Source organism: Electrophorus electricus, chromosome 6 (genome assembly GCF_013358815.1).
Source record: "Electrophorus electricus isolate fEleEle1 chromosome 6, fEleEle1.pri, whole genome shotgun sequence".
Lineage (NCBI taxonomy): Eukaryota > Metazoa > Chordata > Actinopteri > Gymnotiformes > Gymnotidae > Electrophorus > Electrophorus electricus.
Genome location: NC_049540.1, coordinates 17,703,466 through 17,725,459, shown reverse-complemented (window position 1 = coordinate 17,725,459; position 21,994 = coordinate 17,703,466). Strand labels below are relative to the sequence as shown.

The window sequence follows — 21,994 nt, the reverse complement described above, 5'->3', positions numbered from 1 at the left end:
CAATTCTCAGAAATATCCACCTATAATGTTAGTGATATTGTATAGTCATTCTTCCCCAGTGGAATTAAGATTATACCATTTTCCCATTTTATGAGGTGCATCGATCTTGATCAACCAATTACCATTCCAGTCTATTAAGTAATATGTCAAATGGGTTGGGTCAATTTTGACCTGGTGCTCAAAATGCATTCCAAGTCATCTTGAACCAAGAGCTAAAACATCATTCATATCTCACAAAATAACCTGGCAGGCTATTGGAGACAAGAAGAGGTATCCTGAGAGAGAAAGAAGGAGAGAGAAAGAGAGAGAGAGAGAGAGAGAGAGATGCAGCTTTACTCCGACCCTACTCATGATCTGATGCTAAATCACAAAGTTCAAGAGAGATTAAACTTGCCTGAGATCTCTGACAGTGTGTGATATCATGTGTGTATCATATGCAGTGCGCAGGGCTTCTGATAGCCCTTAACAGCCAAATTAAGATGTTACCATTTATTTCCTATTTCCAAAGAATTCAGGTGAAATGCCACACTTCCACTGTGGAAAAACCTGCAATGTGCTGTATGAATAAAACCCCAAAGGTACACAGCATATATAGGAGTGCATGCAGAATGTATACAGTGTGTGTGCATGTGTGTGTGTGTATACCAAAGGAAAGCTATGGATAATTATAAAGGAAAATGGCACTGAGATGAATTATGATGCAGACATTGTGATAGGATGAATAAATTCAACACAGCTGACAGTCCCCACCCCTTTCTGTATATTGCTCTGTGCATTAAACTTTATAATCCGAGGAGTTTCCTGTGATCAGCCTCCTGCACAAGCATATCTTGATGGATTCAAATGGTATGTTCTAAAAATGGACAGAAAATGCATTTTACAGTAGCTCACAGCTAAGTCTGGGACATCTAGCAAACCCTTCACCATCTCTGGCCAACACACATTACAAACACCAATTAAAGCAAATGAAGCAGTCCTCTTTTTAGTGGAATTCCAGTGGAATTCATGCATGCCTCATAAGCTTGTGTTCATGGTCTGCGTAAGTCCATGTGATCCACAATGCTTTCTCTGGCTTTGCAAACTCAATCAGCGGCTCAATTATAGGACACTCAAAAGTGTGAGTTAGCGTACTGCCTTCTGGCTTTTTTTTTTTCTCTATAATTGCATCTCAGACTATCCTCTAGGAGGAACCATTAATCATGGTGAGCGGTTCTGTGGCATGAATCTCAACTTTCCCAGCCATTACCATGGCATGATTAGTGACTAACCTGCAGGCATGCATTGGCTCCCTATCAAACTGTTGGTATAATGATGAGCTGTCAGTTAGTGTGAAGTGACAAAATTACAGATATTAAGAGAAGAATTTGAAGACATTGCTTTATTGAGAACATCTAGCATAGAGCAACCAAAGCTGCTAACATAAAATGCAAACTCCTGCTGTTTTCTTGGCACTCAGACATCATCACAAACAGTAGTAGCTGATTGTGCCTCGGACTGCGATGTTTTCTTTGAGTAGAACATGAGATGTGTTTGTGTTGAGTACAACTTTAGATGCAGTATTGTTATTAAATGAAGGATGACAACACAACAATGAGACATTGATAATAGAGTATGATGTTCTAGCTCTGTGTACAGCTGAGTGCTCAGTACTGACCCAGAAGAGCTTTAAGGTGTGCCAACCCGAACCAAGCCAAAGAACAAAACTTACTATGCCAGCCTTAACCAACAAAACTCATGAACCAACAAAAATCATGACTGTGGCAACCTGGACCAAGCCAAAGGACAAAACTCTTGCCTGGAGTGTCACCCGGTGGCTGGACTGAGCCATCGAGCCACCCAAGTCATCCTCAAAATGTGCCCCACTAACTACAGAGCAATGCGTCACAGCAAAAAAAAATTATACTAATAACCCCAAAACAACAACAAAAAAAAAACAACAACAGCACATGCTGCCCTACCAACAGAAAAGTGTGCCTGCTGTTTATTGGCAACTAACCTGGATTTTGTCTCTGGGAGCCGATGCAGGTTTCAACAGGAGCTAAGAATTTGCATGTGTTCGCAGTTTTCTGGCAAAGTGTAGAGGAACACCAAAGCTGGAGAACAAAGTCATGTTGCTTTGTTAAAACCTGGGATAGTGCTGGACTAGCTGAAAGCCAAAAGTACCACGTTCTCATCAGACACTCAGGAAACTCTCTTGGCGGGGCCCTACAGTGAAGGCTGTCAGCAATAGGTGTTGGCTCTCTGGTATTGGAGGTCCGCTCCATTCTATTTCTCCTGCAAGCTCAGATTAATAGGAAGACTCTGGCAGGCTAACGTGTAAGATCTGTTCAGGAGATGTTGAACATTTGCAGGGACAGAAATTTCCACCAAGCTTGACAGCTTGTTCCAGTAGGCAGAACAACAGATGCCTGGATGAAATTCAGTTCCAGGTATGCCTGGGCACATGTATACCTCTTTATATTCAAGAGGCTTTCTTACAGGACATTGTAAAGTGTGAAGCCATAAGCATAGAGAAGGGATCATTTTTGATGTAAGAGAGTAAATGAATATTGTGGAACAATAAACCATAAATTACACAGATACTATAATAGGCTGTGACAAGGTAAGGTTTTGGTTAATCATAACCTATGTTCAGTAAAGGCATTTGTTTGACACCTGGAAGAATCACTGGGTCCTCATTAGTTCCACTATGCTATAAGCCTAGTGCAAAGTTTAGTGTATATTTATGTATCGATCTGCCTATACCTATCCTCAAAAATTTACTCTATGCTTACTGTACATACTCTTGCTCACTGCAGAGTGGCAGTATCAACCACACTACACGCAGTACCCTGTGCATGATATCACAAATAAAAGCTTGAACCTTAAACCTGGGCTCATGTGTTGTGGCCAGTGATACTTTCACCTTTTGAGGTGGACCACATGCTCCCAGTTTAACTGGCAGCTGAAATTATATTGACTTGCAAAAATAGTTCTGTTTTACAGACTTCTCTACATCATTTACCATATGCAGCATCAAGTCCAACATGCTGTTCCAAATGGCTTGGCAAAGTTATCCTCTTCGTCACCCAGGCAGCCCCAGTAGGATGGTTTCATTTCTTTAACAACCTTTGAGCTTTCTGAGGTGGACTCTCTTAACTAGGTTGGTGAATTTGTCACTTTGAACACCCTCTACCCCCCCCCACTGCACCCACACCCCTACCATCCTCAGTCACCCAGTGTTCTTTCCTGCACTGAGTGGTGACCATGCTAAGAAATAAAACATGAATTTCCTAAGGCTTTGTGCCATAGTGAAAAGTCTTACTGTGAGGCTAAGTCCAACCTATTTTAATAAAATAACATGCCAACAAAAAATGGAATAAAATGTTAAAATTAGAGTTAGAACTACTGTCATAGAGCAAAAATGGAATTTTGGAAAATTGTTAAAATGTTTTGAGGTAAGCACATGTAAGATGGGCAAAGACTCCCCCCCCCCCCCCCCCCCCCGGGGTCTAAATCCAGCCATTCAATCCATTCTTCCTCTATAAACACTTCTATTATTCAGTAGCTGACAGGCTATAGGTACCGCTTCATCTTGCAATCAAAGTGAAAGTGAAGCATGATTCCTTCACATCTGCTAAAGACATTTTCTGTGTTGCACAAACAAGGTGTGGGTAAATGCTATTGTAGTCTAGATTACTGAACTGCTTTGCAAACAGACATACGGCTAATAAGCAATAAACAATATTCTCCATACACACACAAGACACATGGAGAGACATGGCTCACCCAGCCGACCCAGGCAAACGCACAAGCCGTGGAGGAGTCAAGGGCAGGCTCTTCAGCCTCTGAGAGGCAGGTGGTTTTCTTTCTGCTGGCTGATACAGACCTGTCTAGCTACTGTAGGCTATATCTGCTGCAGAGCCACTAGTGGACCAGGGTCACAGCAAAGAAATGTGGGTCAGAGGAGAAGTCCCAAAGCATCTGGCAAGCCTAGGAGCTGTTGCAGTACAGTACCACTCAAACACTGAAAGTATTGAAAGTATTTTTTCTCTCTCTTTCTCTTCCAGAGTCACTCCACCCCCCCCCCACTAATGCTTATGGTCGACTGCTAATGTTCTACAAAGAGAATCGTTTGAAACAATAAAGCTCGCTTATTTTCAACACTGCCAAAAGGCTAAGACAAGAATTTAAAGAGGGAGTCGGCATGACGAATTCAATAGGATTGCTGTTATGTAGCGGCACTTCGGTGCGAATCACGCGTTTGCGAACTGATGAACGGTGAGTTTTGAGACTTTATAAATGGGTTTCCTATTACCGGTAACGTCTCTCCGGTTCGAGCTGATCCGTCACGAAGGGTTTTAAATCCTCCTCCGAGGGAGAAATTTGCTGCCAGCCAGCACCAATCTGCGCGTGCTGGAAGGAGGGGGCGGGAAGGTTAGTTTGAAGAGGGCAGGCTTTCTACGTTAACAGCGCTCGCTCAGTAACCCTCGTTTCACTGTCTTTAGCAAACACTTCAAAATCCCCTGACTGGACATAAAACATTTGCCTGGAAAATAAGTGGAACATCACATAGAACACGCAACTTGCTAACAGACGAGCCAAAGCGAAGAAAGTCTGAAGTCCATCGAAGATAAAAGAACAAGGAGCAGCACTGATTTGTGGTGAGATGGATTATTTTCTTTTGGTCGCTTGTTTGCTTTACAGCTATACTGTATGTTTTAAAATGTTTCACAAGACGCCTTTAGTGAGACGCACTGATGAGCGGACATTCAGGGAAAATACCGCAAGATTTAATTCATGGGCAACAGTGTGTTTGTACAGGGCACGTAATTGTCTGAAGGTTTAACAGGTCTCCTTTCGTTACGGCAGCACAGATAAGTGTAGGTTACTGATGCTCAAATGTGATTCCGTCCGGGAAATAATATAATATATGGCCGTGGTTTACTGTTCCATTACTGTAGTACTCGATGTGATATCCTGCGTAAAATACATTGTGCTGCAAAAAAAACAATGCAACCACAAGGCTATCTTTATATATATCACGCAAGCGTTGTTTTTAAAAACTGAACAAAAACATGTAATAAAGATAGCCTTGTTGTTATAGAAAACTTATAGTTAGTGTGAGGAATTTCACAAAGAAAATTGCTTGTTTAATGGTGGTAACTTTATTGCTGTGTCGAGACGATTTGGTTAATGTGGTTATATTAATGTAAACGTATTACGTTTGACCTATACTGTCAGAAACATCATCTGTCACTGTAATAGAATGAACATGTGCACTAATTACATCATGTTTATTACACGTTGACGCTTGTGTTTAAGTTCGTTGTTAAATCGGAACTGGTTCAGTGTCATGCACATTTGGAAAAATGTTACTTTTGTTTATTCGCTGAACGATGAAGGTTTTATTTCCCGCAACAGGAGTAGGCTACACCCTAGATCTAAGTCCAGGCTTTTTCTGTTATGATGTATGAATGTTAGTATATATTTGTGCGTGTGGAGGGTGCATATTTAGAGAGACATAAATATAGAGACAGACAGACAGACAGACAGAGAGAGAGAGAGAGAGAGAGAGAGAGAGAGATTCAAATCGAGCTTGCGCGGAATATTGTTCCTGCAGTTGTGCGTTATCCGTTACCTTTTAATGTTACCTTTTAATTCGAAAATCAGCCATTCATTTAACATCCGATAATGCACATGGAAATGAAACTTAATTCCTACCAGACTGCTATTAATCTAGTAAACACCCTTCATGTTGCATGGTTGATCTTTTAGTCTTAAATGCAAAATCTCAGGGGGAAAAAAAAAAATCAATTGGGTCATAAATGAGAGAACCTTATATCAGGCTCGTGCTTACCTTGGAGCTTAACCTGGAAAAAAAGAAGCATGCAGAAAAAGCTCGTGGGAAATGAAGTGGAACAGATTGAGAACATTCAACGATTGGAAGCAACAGTAGCTCAAATCACCAGTCAGAGCCAAGGTAATGGAAGCAGTGGCAGGTAAAGAGCAGTTTAAGTGCTGGAAGTTTGGAGGTCCGCAGGCTACAAGAGGCCTCCTCCCTCCGGGGAGCCATTTTCAGTCAGCCAGCCAGTCAGCCAAACCCATGTTACAGCGTTCCAAATAAACTATGCTCGGTTTTTAGCACCTACACCAGCTTGGTAGGAAACAGCAGCATCATTGGAGGAGAGAGGAAAGCACAGCTAGTTCTAAACCTCTGCCTAGCTGTAGCTGCCTGATTTGAGCAGTGCCAAGTTACTCTGAGGAGGTTTTAGTTGAAGCTGTTGTTCATCACTGACATTCATTTTGAAAGCCTTTTGAAATGCTGTTGCCTGGTGCCAAGCATTTTCAAAATTGAAAACTCTAAAAAATGCACATCCCAAAAGTCTGATATTTTGTGTTACTAATGTTTTGTCTGTCTGTCTGACTAGATATGTGCTTTATCATAAATGCTCAAAATATTTTTTCCAGCTGTGGGGCCCCACTGCCCTGAACATATTAAATTTCCTATGTTCTAATGCACCTGATTCAACTCATCAGCTATTATGAAGCCCTTCAGAAGCTGAATCAGGTGTGCAAGAAAAACCTTTAATATGGGCAAGGCTGTGGGTCCAGGACTAACGCTGAAAGCCCCTGTTCTAGATTGTGCACATTTTACATTAATACTTAAAGGTTTGGAACGTGGGTGGGGGCTTCACTCCTTTGACACATTCAGTCACTGTCTGGCTGTTTTCTAAACACTCTCTCTTCCCCTCAGTTTTAGCATTTGCAGAGACAGGCAGGTGTCAGATTACACAGTGACAGATTACAGACAGGTGTCAGGTTACAGAGTCTAGAAGCCTATGTTTAAAAAACTGGAATGGATTACAGAGATTTTTTAGAGCACTGAATGCAGGTTGCAATCATAAAATAGCTCACAGAACATAGCTCTAATATTACATTGCATTTGACTAATGTAGTCCTGTTTTTTCGACTAGTAGCTTACTTGTCCAGTATGAACAATACTCTCTGGGTTTAATCTTTTTTTCTCTGACTTTAACTTTCACACTACAGATAATGGTCTTTTGATTCCAGGTTCTGCCATGTTGTGGACTTATCATGTTTGAATGTCACCCCTCCTTGGGTTCATACAGCTGTTTGCTCCCTTCTCCAGCATAAAGTATGGTAAACCTAAAATGTGTTTATTTTGTGCAAATGAAAGATGGCATGGCATGGCTTATCTGATTTTCAGTGAGAAGTGTAAAAGCCTTTTGAGCCGCCTGAGTATAATATAGTGCTAAAACATAATAACTATGCTTTAAAAATTTTGGAAATTCAACTCAATCGTTTGTGTGCCTCAGATATACACGGAGCTATACTCGGGCTGCATTTTGCGCTTTGTTTCTTGTGACATGTGTAGTATGTGGTGCAGAGCTCATAACAGGATGACTCCCACACTGTGACTGTACCTAAATGGGCTTTCACTCACTGTCATACCTTCACACTCACAGAGCCCACAGCCTGTTCCACAGTCAGCAGGAATCGCAGGCAGAGGTGAAAAATCCAGGTTTGCGCGTGCGACAGAGGGCTAGCAGAGGCTTTTCATTGGTGGGGGAAAGGTGGTGTCTATGCTCTCTCAGGAGCCTAGGCAAACATAGTGGCCCCAGATGACTCAGCAGTCCTGACACCACTGGCATATTTGCCACATCCAAGGTGGAATATGCAATCTGTGCTCAGCACACAGATGGAATAAACACAGAATGATGTGTGTAGCACTTGGGCAGTAACACACTCGGCTGTGTCAGGAAAGCGTGGGCTAGGTCAAGTTTGGCTCAGAAACAGTAACCTGGAGCAAAACCTATGAAAAAGCCTTCATCGTCCTCAAGTTATTTCAGCGGAAAACAATAAAGCATCTTTCCGATCTGTTCACTGTCAGAGAGGCCATATGAACACTGTTGGGCACTCGTTCCTTCATAGTTTGACTAATTTATTCCTTAGTTATCTCACATTTCACTCTTACTGCGTACAATCTTCCTGCAGCTTCCATCCACTGAAGTCAGAACAGAGGCAACTCATAAGCACAGTCATTAGCGCACAACGGAGAACTGTCACTTTAAGGCAGTCCCAGGGCCAGAGATGTTCTCCACTTCCAACACTGTTTCTCCATGAGCATAATCTGATATGGCAATTTACATGGACGTATAATGATACTGCTCGACAGGAGGTGAACTGACTGCATCCTGATTACTGCCAAGAAGCCTGGCTTGAGGTTAGTGATGGACTTATCACTCAGGGGAACAAGCGGCAAAGGGGCAGGGGTGTGGGGGAAGGGTGATGTCACAAGATGGGCCTGGCCTTGGGATCTTGTGACTTCTGAGAACCCTGCACAGAGGCTCAGTGAGTTGTCTTTCTGGGCTGACAGGCTTCTGCAGCAACGCTAGATGCTCTTAGCCAAGCAGTATGCTTCCCCACATGATTCTAAAAACAAAACGAAAACAAGAAGGTCGGACAATTAGTTCTGCAGCAGTGTTTTGGGCTCTCTCTGCTTCTCCCCATCTTAGAAATTGCTAGCGCTGAATTTGGCAAATAAGCACATCATAGCATGCTGCTAATGATAAGTGTTGTGGCAGCTGCAAGAGGAGTTTTTTTTTTTTTATTCCCTCTGTTGTTTGTTTCAGCCTGGAGCAGAACATGTCATCAGATTGCAGAGAGAGAATGTAAAACCACTCCTGAAATGAATGGTAAGGAACTTAGGTTACACGTTGCTGTTTGTTCATTGCTGTAGCTTCACTGCTGCATTTAGTCTCTGAACATTCTTTCGTCAAGCGAATCATACTCTTTCCTCAAGTTTTCTTGCCTCAGTGGAAGTGGGAGCTCGAGCAAATTAAGACCATGGCACAAAACAATGAGAAGATTGTTGCACGTGTAACTTTTATCTTCTTCTGGACCTCTGCTCGGGCTCTTCCGAATTAAAGGCCTGGATTAGGCCAAAAGAAGCCTGCTCGCCCTTGATCACCACACACGCTGGGCTTATGGCACAATAGGGTTGTACACCGAAGTTCTCTACTTCTGTTTGCTCTTGTCCATCAGATGCAACGAGTCCTCCACCCACATTCCCCTCCCTAGAGGAATCTCACAAGCCAAGTTAACTTTTTACCTCCCCTACGTTCCCTGTTAATCATCTCCCCACTCCTCGTCATTTCAATTAGAGTCAGTTGTGATTGGAGGGGAGCCAGACTGAGGGCGATAATGATCTCATGATTTCAATTCCCGTTAATCAGACTGAGAAATAGGGCCGCAAATTGCTTCAGTTATTGATCATTTTTCAAGGAGCAGGCACGTGGGGGTTGGCCGATTAAAGGAGGGCTGATTTTCAAATGGAGACCTCTGGAATTGATGTGGGTGTCACAACTCTGTCAGCTAGCAGATCATTTACAGATGGCAGAAGTACGTCAGCATGCATGCATGAAGGTAGAGGGCTGGAAACTCTGCCTGTTCCTCTACAGTAGCTGTACTGCACATTGACACAGCCCCAGTGCTTGATTGATAGTATAGATAAGTCCAAATCCCCACCTGGGCCTGAGAGCTTCAATTTGCCTTTGTTTACCTTTTTTTTTTTTTATTGATCATTATCCACAAGGCAATATTTAAGAATTGAAAAGTCTAACTCTCTTTCTCCATGGATGCTGTACCCAGCAGATTCAACTAAGTGTTCTTCATTTAACAAAATTTACAAGAAAGAATAGCAAAGTCACAAGAAACAGCAAAAACAGAGCTAAATGTTTCAGTCAGAGGGACCTTTCAGCCAGAAACCTGACTCCGGTGGTACTTTATGTGTAGTGTGTATTGAAGGGCATCATGCATTTACACTATACGGATCATAGAAAGTACACTGTTACAGCTTTATAAGCACATATATTTTAGGGGAACTAATATATTCATATGAATTCACTCTTCCATTCACCACCAAGGATGTACAGTGCTGAGAATATATTACTCATTACAGTGGGGAGGATGAATGTTTGACATATGTCTGTTTTTTGGGAAAATGTCTTGAACAGAAAAACCTCAAAACAGAGCAGGGAAAGTGTGGCTCCAGTTGATACTCACCATCAGTGTCCAAACTGTTAGTAAATGTGTTCCATTTTGGTGTGTAAGGAGGTTTCTGGAAACATACATGACTATACATCTTGGCCCAGCCTTTGATGTGAAGTACTACCAGCCCCAGGCTTTTATCAGAAGTGGGCTAAAAACATTTGGCCTGTGCATTTCCAGGTTAAGTTCCATTAAAACTAAACTGCATCTTTTACTGACTTCAAAAACTATCCAAGCTAAAACTTCAGCATGCACTTTTAAAATCTCCGAGATGGTTTGTTGCTTACTCTGGAGAATCTGCATACTGTACAGTTGCAAGCAGCTTGCAAGGAAGTATTGAACTATAGGTGCTCATGCACACACTTCTCCTTCTGGCAGTATCGTGCAATTATTGCTGGTTGTGAATGCAGATAGGCTTGCATGGTCAGGATAAGATATCCAAACATGTATGCTACCTCCTTGTTTTGTCATGCTCGCATTCCAACACCAATAACCTAATGTGTTTTTTGGAAAGGAATCTTATTAGCCAGCTCATGAAGAACATTTAATCACACAGTAGTGGATAACGGTATTCTGTGCTCCAGCATGTGTAAATAGCAATCATGCTATGCAAAAGCCCTAATAAAAATAGAATTCAGACAAGGAGACGTTAAGTATTGTTATGCATAATTAAGTTCTAGCACCTGATGGTCTAAAGGCTTTATGGAAGCAGAGCGACTTCAGCACAGGGTGTTGGACAAGTTTGGCTTATTTATGTATGGCACCCACTGATGTTCTTTAAAAAAACTTCTATTTATCATCACCATTAAGTCTGGGGTCTTTTAAAAATCTATTTATACAATTGGGAAGTATTTACTGTGGACTCCCATGAAGCTTTAACCATATTAGCCGAGAGTTTACCTGTGGCACTTGATGCTGTATGTCCACAAGCAGTAGTTTGTAGGTAAATATATATCTGTCTACTCACAAGCTGCATTGTATCATTCTTGTCTATGTGCTACTCCAAGTGCGTTGGTCTGAAGCATTCCCTGACCTGTAAGCCCCTGCTATCCAAGCTCCATGTTGTGTCTCTAGACTATTGGCTCACTGCCAACAGCAACATGGTTCTGCTGTAAACTTAAAGAAAATGCAAACTGGAGAAAATGCAAACTGGAGTCTTCAGAGTAGACTCAGAGTGCAGTTTTCTACAAGTCTGAATAAGCAGACTTCTTCCAGCCTGCATATTCATCTGAACTGTGGTACACTGTCTTGTATAGCTTTAGTCTTTACATACACATTCTCGGGCACCACCAAAAAAAACCTCCCGTCTGTTCCTAGCTAAACCACTCAGGGGCTCATTATTGGTGGTGTTTGTACACTGAGTTACTTCACATACTTCAACAATAATTGACACCTCCTCATGCAGAGGAATCACTGGCTGCGCTCCTCATTGTTTTCAGAGCAATCCGAGTCCAAAGCTCTCCATGTGCTCCTTTGCTAACCGTGAGTTCCGCTGTGAACTCCAGGTGGCCTCACCTGAGCTCCACTACTGTACGGGCCTCTTCCTGGTCCAGTGGCACGGTGCGCTTGTTGGTGAAGCGTAGGATCCTAAAAAACCCTGCGCCCACCCTCGATCCATCGGCCTGTCATCCTGGGCCGCCTGCAGTGACTAAAACCCTGCTGAGGCTGCAGCACTGCCAGGTCTTCTAACACGGACGCCTTCCGCACTGTGGAAATGCCCATCTCCATTACATGCATTTCACCTCTGTTTCAGAATTAAAGTGCTGCCCTGTGGAGACTTCTGCTTCTATTTTGCATTTCTTTCTCCCTCTTTTTGCCCTCTGTCTTTCTTTATAATGAGATTTTGCTTTCCTGCCTGCTCGGAGCCTCAGAACATGTTCCCTTTGGACTGCTATTGTGCCTCAGAATGCTAGTGTGGTATGTATATGTATATGTATATGTATGTGTGCGTGTGTGTGCTTAAGACCTTGACATTCAATTACTGAAACTGTTCAGTCATAAAAATGCAAGCAAACAATAAGCGAAGGGGCCTCGTAATGTGACAGTAGCAACATGGAATTCTGACAATGCCTTTAGTGTTGTTTACGTCAGGGGTATTTTGAGACCTGAGTCTGGACCCCAACATGAAATATACAGGTTTTAACAACAGTATATTTGTTTAAGTATTGCTTTAACTTTCCAACACTGACCACAGTGGTTTTTCCTCTAAGCCTGTTAAATTATTTTTAGCCACAATTTACATTCCTCTTTGAGATGTAGTAAATAATAATTCACAGTGTTTGAAAATCTGTAGTGAGAAAAGCTCTTATATTAGCTTCCCCTTGGCAATCAGCCACATGATCATACTCTCAATATATAGTATGGCATATTGAGGCTAGAAAGTTGCATTCATTTCTGCAGTTTAACAAGTCATAGGCTCATTGAGTTTCCCTCTAGTGTTGTCATATGAAGATCATTATAAGGTAGTAGGAGGAATGTAATTTGAAGATGCTCTCTTCCAGTAAAAGGATTATTTTAAGGCCGTTTGCTTTTGGGCAAACTTACAACTGATCAAAAGTTTTAAAAATCTGTTAATATACATTACTGTACTTCTGTTAGTCTGTAGTCTTTTTAATACCCTAGCATAAGAGTGAATCCACCTTCAGGACTCATCACTTTCACCGATTATGTGAAATGTTGTATTATCTTAAGACTGAAACTATTCCATAATTAATCATACTTAATGAGTTAACATGCATGTAAATTTCCAATTTCATCCAAAACAATACCACCATAAACCATGGCATTATTAAGTGTTGATGTATACCTAATGATACATTGATAGAAATATCACTTAGCAGTGTCAAGAAATACTAATTTTGCATGGGCATCACTAGGTAAAACAGCAAAGTGACATTGTTTCATCAAACTACTGTAAAAAAAAAAATCAGGTCATTCGATAGATTTCATTGTTAATATCTAAACCTTAGAACTCTGAGTTTTCAAAATCTTTTTGAAAATGAATTCGCCTTAGCTGCTGCTTCTAATAGTCTACTCTGAAAACCAGCAGGGACAAGATGTCATTTGTGATCTTTCCACAGTTGCGTGATAATGGACTTTCTCAAAACCCATTATCCCTAGCCAAAAATTACAAAACATGCTCGGTAGAGTGGGAGAAGTCTCTAAATTCTGCATTTACCAATGTTAATACTTGTAACTGTCTTAAGAGGGTACTTCGCGTAAACAAAATTTGCATTAGCCTGTGGAAAAATGCTGTGAGAGAAGAACGAGGTGAGTGGAAAGGGATGATGGAGTATAAGCCATTCTGAACCAAGGCACAGGAAACGGCTCATAATGAAATTTCTTCCTTTTCCTTAGTTGTCTGAAGATTTCTGGTTTCTGATATGCTCCTCCAGGCACACCTGTTTAATGTTATTCTAATCTCTACCCACCTTCCTGAACGAAACACAACACAAAGTGCTGAAGACTGCCAAATGAACTCCAAACGGGAGTCGATAGATGCAGGAGCTGGATAATTTCCAACCCAACGACACTTTTGGATTTCCTTCCCCAAGACACATTTTTAGCATTGTTGCATATGTCTCCAACTACCTTTATGCCACTATTCTACAGTAAACACCGTACTGCACTGCTTTAGGCAACACCCTTTATGAACCTGTTCATCCGTATTGCAGACATCCTCCTCACAGTTGATCGGTACCCAGAAAATATTCAGGACACCTCAGACTGTATCACCCTAGCCTTTGATTCATGTTACGTTCACTGGGTGACAGATGCGATGTAATAGAGCATAACACTACATAAGAGCGCTTAGCTGGGCACAGGTGCCGGCGGTGTAGCGTAGCGCTTTATCTTCAGCGTGCGGTCTAACGAGCCAGGACAGTTTTCACCCATGAGGCCCCTCGCCACTGCGTGGGCATGCAGCTCCCATTCTAGTAGCAACCGCTTGTATTTCGTATTAGCGCCATAGTGCTGCAGAAGAGGTTGGCTACAGCAGCGCTCTGCAGGTCTCCCGCATCACGACTCACAGATAGATTCATTTGCATAATTAATCTCAACATGTGCATCGGTCTCTCCCAGTGTTTGCACGGGCTAGGCGATAAGAGCAGCGGAGATCAGCTCGGCATTGCAGTGCCGTGGACAGTGATATCCTAACACAAATGCCATGTTTTTCCACAGCGTATATTGGGAGTGAGGGTGGGGGTTATCTGCTCAGCCTCTGCCAGGTTTTGCTCATAAATAGTTTCTGCTGCTTAGACTCGGAATTAGTTGACTGCGCTGACACTTTACTATACTTTCTGTGTACAGAGAAAATTTGGAGTACGCTGGAAAATATGGTTACTAATTATAGATTGACATGAAAAATATCACCACCTCTGCCTGTGCATGTGAAATTATATGAAAACAATCTACAGATTCAGTAGAGTGACACAATTTCACGTGATTTCACTGGAAGTTCTAGTTTTGTTTGGCTTTTCACAAATTAAGATAAATAGATTCCCTACTTTGTTGGATTGTTCTAATGGAAATATTGCAGTTCCCTTTGTGAAAAATCAAATAAAACTAAATGCAATGAAGATTGGAGCTATGCAGACTATTTTTTTCTGTTCAGGAAAACATGTCTGATGCATGATGTAATCTAAAGCACTTAACACAAGTGATGGATAACTGCCATTGTGAAGTGATGCAGCCTTATTTAGGCTGTGTGTAAGAAGGGGTGCCATCATGTAGTGATTCACCGTTCATGCTACTTCCCTTAGCGTTTGTGCCAGAGGATGAGCGGGCGATCCTGTGAAGCGTCTCCTTTAGCCTTAAAGAAAAGGTCCGTTCTGTCCCGGAACCCTCCGCCGCGTGCAGCATGCAAATCGCTCGCAGCGGATAGCGAAGGTTGCGCGTTCCATCTGCTCGGCTTATTTGTTGTCAAGGATCTGCACCTGGCGGGCACGTACGCGCTTGGCCTCTTATCTCATGCGGAGATGTCAGAGCAGGCGGCGTGCGCTGCTCCGCATCACCCCGAACCAGTGGGTACGGATGGGGGAGGGCAGGGTAGGGAAGGACACCTCTGCAGACGGGTCTCAGTTCGGAACTGTCGCTGGTCTTGGGGTGCCAGTTAGAGTGGCAGAGGGTCTTTGCTGCTGGATAGAACAATAAAAAGAAAGTAACTACCATTCTTAAATCTCAGGATATTCTTTAGGGGTAGTGAAAATCAAATTTAATTTTAGCAGAGCAGTGAACATGCTATCTCATTATTCAAAACAGCTTTCTCGATGCTTCCCTTCTACACTGTGCTCATATCACATCAAGGCCACTGCTGATTCAGAATTTGACCTTAAAGGTGATGGGTTTTCAAGTCATGAAATTTTGACATATTTGAAATATTTTCCCCTTCATAAATATTACATTTTACTTTTGCTATCTACGTGAAGTGAAACTGAGAACTTTAACTGAAGCAGACTTTTGGAAGGTCACTTTTACTTTTAAATTAGATACTCTAGCTCCTAAGGTTGTAGTAGTTTTCCAATACTGCAGAGTTCTCTTAAAGCATTGAGTTTCACAAAGACTCTTACAATGAATAATCTTTATAGACTCTATATTCCTTCATTGAGTTCTATAACTAAAATCCAGTAATGGCTGCAGTTTTAATAACTTTCTTGCTGAATGTCGGAGGGAGATCACTGGAACATATGGGCAATTCCCTTAAGTTTCCAGAACCAGTCTGCATCAAAACTAAGACTGGAGAACTTGGAACTTAACACCAGTCATGCAATTCATTGGACTGGATTAGCCAGTCTAGTCCAGGCAGAACTGTATGTTGCATCTTGACTACATCAATTGTGCTGGTGAACAACTAAGCAGCTGAACAAGGACCTAACTACATCAGCAATTAATCTGTAGCTAAGTAGTCACAGAAAGGTATTTACTTACTCATACCTATTTTAAGCTGCAACAGGCGGATGTTCTTTGCCAGCTAGAATCTTATGCATATTTAAACAGCATATTCCTCTCAGAAATTATGCTGTACCCTAGAAGCTCTGCCAAAAAAAAAGGGCAAAAATGACAAAATATGACCTTAAATGCAGAGCTGGCATGCCTCATCCTCTTGTCCTAAGATCAGCAGTTTGACCTTTTGTGGAGAGGATGTCCAGGCCTACCTGACAGGATTCTTAAGCATCATTTTCTCATGTTGTCATCATCATGGTGACTGCCTGATTACATGTGAGACCAAAGAGCAGCTCATTTGACATCTGAGCTACATTTTTACAGCCATTGACGGTCACACAGTAACTGGCCACAGTAAGGGCATGGGTACTGTATGATCTCTGTAGCCCAAGAGCATCGGTTACATAAAGCTCTCACGATTTGTCTATCCTGTCAGTGCCCCAGCCATCCCTGTGACGTTGTCCTCGGCTTGTGCCCAATGCATAAGTGCCTTTTAGGGCTGTTATGAAAAGGATGATTTGGTATGAGGATCCCCATGCGAGTCCAACCTGGCCTGTGGAGGATAACATTATAGGATGCCATTAGAGAAGGCATTTCCCAGCTTGCCCATCTAGAGCATGGAAAGGAACAGCATCCTGCACCATTTTACTGGCCACATAAAATGGCTAATGGCTAATGATCTAGAATTAGTTTTAATGCAGCACTATTAATATAAGAAGGCAATACCAGTGATTAAGCAAGGGTCATTTGAAGCTCGGTTGTAATATTCTGGTGTTTTTGTTTGTTTGTGTAATACAAGGCACTGCATTACAGACATATTCAGTTTCGCTGCTGTTTTATTATACAGAAAGTCGCTGATTCCAGGTTGCAGCTTTTATGCCTGCTCTGCCTTGGGTTCATCATCACTTCCACTGCTTGGCTCTTTATAACTGAGAAAACGGAATCCCTTTAAGAACCGTGTTTGAACCCAGATCTCAAAGGGAAATCTCATCACTTGGCTCAGCCGAGACACAGCTGCTCCACTGGATTAGTGTCACAGTCCACTGACCAGGTAGAGGACCTGTGGGGACCAAATTAAGCTTCTTGGATTGGACTGATGTGGTGGCCTTGCTCAACACAGAGAGGCTTAAAAAACAATATATTGCTGTATTACCAAGACAGGAAACAGGAAATTTCCAACTCCAAATTACACTTGTATAGAATAGTTTCTCAAGTGCACAATAACGCTTCTGATGAAAAGAAAGAACCTTTCTGATATGGGAATAAACTTAATCTTTATTAAGGAGAGCTGACCAATTTTGATGTTATAGTTTAATTTAGGATTTAACAACCAGCCCAGTCAACCACAACTCTTTTGCTACAGTCAATAAAGAGGCTTTTGTTATATCCATAAATGCAAAGACATGTTACTGTTCTAAGACTTCCTCACTTGGCATTACATAACAAGTAATAATAATAAACGTCATTTGTTTATGCCAGTTCAAGTCTCTTGTGTGCGCGGTAATCAGAGGTTTGAGATAAATGCCACTATGCCGATTATCATTTAAGAATGGCACATGTCAGAATTTGCCATAAAAGCCAACTGCTGTTCAATTATTAAATCTCCACTCCATTGTTGCTTCTCCTGGGGCCATGCATATTTAATGGAGTTCAATTAGCCAGATGCTTATTGTACTCTTTGGCTCGCATATGTGCATGTAGGACGGTGATGGACAGCCTAGCCTCTAGATCTACTTTATTGGGACATTTGGCCATAGAGATAGTCAGTCGAGGTCTTTGACCTTTCATACTGATGGGGTGACATGTTCTGGTGGTGGGACATAATTCCCGTCAATATTGCTATTTTCACTCCAGCTAAGGGACGTTGCTTAGGAAGAAAAAGAAAAAAAGAAAAGAAACATGTTTTTTTCCCGCCTTCTGGCTTTGGAACGGAGCACTGAAACTGTTGCATGCATTACATTACAGATCTATTCTATGGGAGGACAGTACATGTTTAAGTTGTTGTCTTTTGCAGGTGGAACTGCATTTGAGGGACCGCTCTACCGAGCTACACGTTTGACCAGTGTGCACGTCTTCTCCCCGACCCATACCCTTTGCATTGACACGAGGCACTGTCCTGTGGCTGGAACATGATTTGTAATGTTGCTAAGCCCTACGGGAAGAAGAAATTAAAATCCCAGATCAATAGGAGAGATGAAGGACTTATTTGCCATGCTTCTCCTGCCGTCTGCAATCAACCCATGTTTGGTAGCAGTCTGTAAAACAGAGCGAGACACCACAACATGGCTCCCAGCAGCCAGCAAGCATAATGTAAATTCACCTTTTAGCATAAGCTAAGCCATCCCAAGTAGATAGGGGAGACGTCTTTCATTTGCATTCGGCCATTCATGCCTCATTCATGCAGAGTCAGACTTCTTTCTTTTAATTGTGTAGTTTTTGAGTTTTTATTATTTCCCCCAAAGGATTCTTGAAAGATAACTGAAGGTATTAGCAGGAGTGGAAATAACAGGTGGTCCTTCTGAAGGCAGCTGCGTGCCGAGTGCCTTTTGTTAAGCAGATTGCATCATGTTTACAGCCTAGACAGTTTTCCTCCTGCTCAGCCTAGGAATGCCATTTTGATTCCTATTTGCCAGCAATCGGATTGAGCTCCACTTGCAATGCCTGTGTACATCTGGAGGGAACAGAGGTCTTTAATACAGCATGCATATAAATGTTTGCATTAATATTGCTTTCAGTGTATTACGATCTGGTCTGCAGGAAAGGGAATCTTTTGAGCCAGCCCAGTGAAATGTGCCTTCCTCCAGGAGCAGTAGGTGTAAATCCATATGTGGCTACAGTAGAAAAGAATTGGGGGGGGGAGGGGGTATGACCACAGAGGCGTTGGACTATCAAGCTGAAAATCTCTGGTCGTTCTCATTAAGCCCTCCACTGCTGCACTGCGGCGTGGGTTTCAGTGCTCACTCCTGATTCATGGCCCAGGCCTTTCCCACAAAGTGGCACATCAGTGTCCAGAACATCGTCCACCTACGCAAGGGGTGGCACGAAAAGGAAGTCCACTTGACTGGCCCAGTCCCCCGAGTGCTGGCGTGTGCCCTTCCCCTGGGAGGGCATTGCTTCCTGCAGGGCTGCTGGGAGCACGTGGTGCTAATGCTAATGTGCCGCTCGCACCGCGCTGGGCCCGCTGTCACCAAAGCAGTTGCCAATTAATCACAAAGCGCCGTCTGCCGCTCCTGCTAATTTTCCTCATTCTCCCCCTCCTCCTTTTAACCCTGCAGGCTTTCTGGGCTTGGAGTGACATGGCTGGCACTCCCAACAAGCTCGCCGCTCTCGTCCCTAGCGTGTGGATACTGGCGATGCTCCTCCATCCCAGCGTTCAGAACGGGTAGGCTGACTCACTGAGCATCCCCCTCCCTCTCACTCCCACTCAGTCTCTCCTCTCATCCCATGTCACTGGCTCCAGGGATATGTGGCAGCTAAATACCTTCATTAATAAGGTTCTATTACAGTAACGCAGGCTTTTACGACCTTCAGAATGGCATTTGAGCCAGCCGTTCCTGGGTGTAAATCATTCGTGAAAAACTGCCGGCCAATTGAATTTTTTGGCGCTGGAGCAGGGCTGCATTACAAGAGAGACTCAATAAACCTGGAAAGGAAGCCAAAGGCAGAAAATATGAGAGACATCGAAATAGGGATCCACATCGCCTTGTGATGCTACCTATTAACCTATTAGTGTTAAGGCCTATTAACCCACTTGTTCATGTCACAATTCTGATCGGTACTACCAGGGACATAGTTTTTGGATCAGAAGCTTCAAATGATCTATAGGAAAAGGTACTGTACAGTTCAGGTCCCATCCTCCACCAAGTCTTGTCCTGTGACCTCCTGACCCCAAACATGATGCCCATTAATCTGACCCAAGTCCAAAGGTGCAGTCATGATGATCATGTGCTTAGCCTTAGCAGACTTCTATGAACTAGTAAGGGATGCTATGAATGAATTGGTAGCAGGTTGAGAGAGTGTCTGAACATTTGCTGCTGTTGTTGTTTTTTTGTTTTTTTTTTCATGCAGTGAGGATGTGCTTGGAATGCATGTTGCTGCAGTAGCTTGGTGTGTGTGGTCCAGCATACACAGCAGGTCTCCTTCCATCCGAAACCAACAGCTCCATCGGAGTAATCCATCAAAAAAGCACATTGATTGGAATCTCCCTATTCAATGTCCCAGCAATATAAGGGGGAGAGAGAGAGAGAAAGAGAGAGATGAGAGAAAGAGAGGGGAGTGAGGGAGAGAAGTGATGAAAGGTTTGGCACCCGTTCTCATCAGTGCTCCGCACACATAATATTCCAGAGAATGTCTAAAGCGAGCCTGGGCTTCGCAAGCTGTGATTCATTTTCTACCATGTCAGCAGAATGCAGAGACGACAAGCTGGATTTGATTCGGCGTGACATAATGTCAGCCACTTCCCCAGCAAACTTCTCTTCTCGTTCACTTTTTAAGCACATCCAGTCCTAATGCCAGCGTATCCCAGGCAATGCTTCACGATGTGAAACGCGACTGGAAGGCACAGTATTATGTGTTAATAAACTCCCTTGCCCTCGATGAAGTTCATGTTCTCCCTTAGCAGATGAAAGATTCTCTTGTCTATTGGACCATTAGAAACGCAGTCAGAAATGCTCCGTGAAAACAAGCATGCACTCAAACCTTGAGCTGCTCCGTCAAGGACCTTGCCTTCCTCAACACCTAATGGGCTCATTATTTATTCATAAATAATTGATAACAAAAATAACAGAATAAAGAACGTGATTAAGAAGACAGATCGGTGCCTGGACACGGCTTGTTCCATGCCGGTGTTCTTTTCATCATCCTATATATATTTCCTTGCAGGACCTAAATATTCCTGTTTATTCTGTTGACCCATTTCTTCAGCTTTCAGAGGAGACTCTTTTTGTGAAAGTGAAATACTACGTCTGGGCTTTCATATGCTTTCTCCTGTATTTTGGCCCTTATGTTGCTGGTATTGCGGTTGGTCCTTTTTTTGTTGGTTTGTGTGTATATGTGTGCGGAAGGTAAGAGGTGGGTGTTTAATCACCTCTTGGACCAAATTAGATGGGCTTAATAAAATTTGGGTACCAATTTGGGTACTTCCTCCCCAAAATCTGGATCATAAGTTTCGAGACATTAACACGCATTACAGGTCACAAGCACCAGGCCACTACATTGCCTGCCCTCCTCGTCCCATCCAGCTGACATTTCCAAAACGCCACAGGACGCAAGGTAATAGCTGCTTTCGCCCCGCCTCCCCCCAATCCTCTCGCCACATCCTTGCTCTACCCGGCTTTAAAGGTACTGCCATTACCGCCCGGGGAGCCTGGCTTAGCAGCCGTCACATCGTCAAAACGCATCGTCTAAACGACTGCCGACATTTCCGCATCAATTGAGGGGGCCTCAGGATTAATTTCTCCCAGAGGGCAGATCAACCCCAAGCCGGCTTCCTGTGCTCGCCAACGAGGCGACCTCAATCACTCCAGAGGCAGGGCTGCTGGCCTGCGCCCACTGCTTCCATCGGGCCTGCTGCTGCCCTTCTACAGTTTGGGTTTCCTGAGGAGTTGCCTTATATGGAGCGGATATTTGCACCCCAGCCGAATGGGGGGGAGGGAGTACAGCACACCCATAAGAGCCGTGACCGAGTTTGAGAATAATCCCCTTAGACTTCAGAGCAGCAGAGGGCTTGAGCCTCGGGAGTATCTATGCACATCTGTAAAGCTGTCACTCCCCAAGTCCTGGCTACTCCCTGATGCCCACTGATACGATCATTTGGCTCCAAATCGGCTTTGTGACAATGCAGGCGGGAGACTTTGCTAATGGATAAAGTTATCACGGACAAATCCCCTATATTAGCTTCTGTCACTGCGTCATCATAGTCCCTCTGCCAAAGATTTACGTGCTACTTGCAGCACTTGATTAAACTATTATTCATAACAACCCATCTTTAACATGAGAATGC

The 21,994-nt window shown here is 43.1% G+C and overlaps 1 protein-coding gene across 2 annotated transcripts in view; it reads left to right on the top strand.

Annotated features, from left to right (window-relative positions):
* Nucleotides 1-4,416: 4,416 nt before the first annotated feature.
* Nucleotides 4,417-21,994, top strand: part of gabra3 (gamma-aminobutyric acid type A receptor subunit alpha3) — an 80,700-nt gene continuing 63,122 nt past the window's right edge. Inside the window, exons 1-2 of one of the 2 annotated variants that reach the window (XM_027019099.2) lie at nt 4,417-4,643; nt 19,269-19,375. In XM_027019099.2, coding sequence (XP_026874900.2) covers nt 19,290-19,375 — 86 coding nt within the window. In that variant the 5' untranslated portion in view covers nt 4,417-4,643; nt 19,269-19,289. The remainder of the gene's footprint in view (nt 4,644-19,268; nt 19,376-21,994) is intronic. The other variant, XM_027019107.2, reaches the window with a different exon arrangement.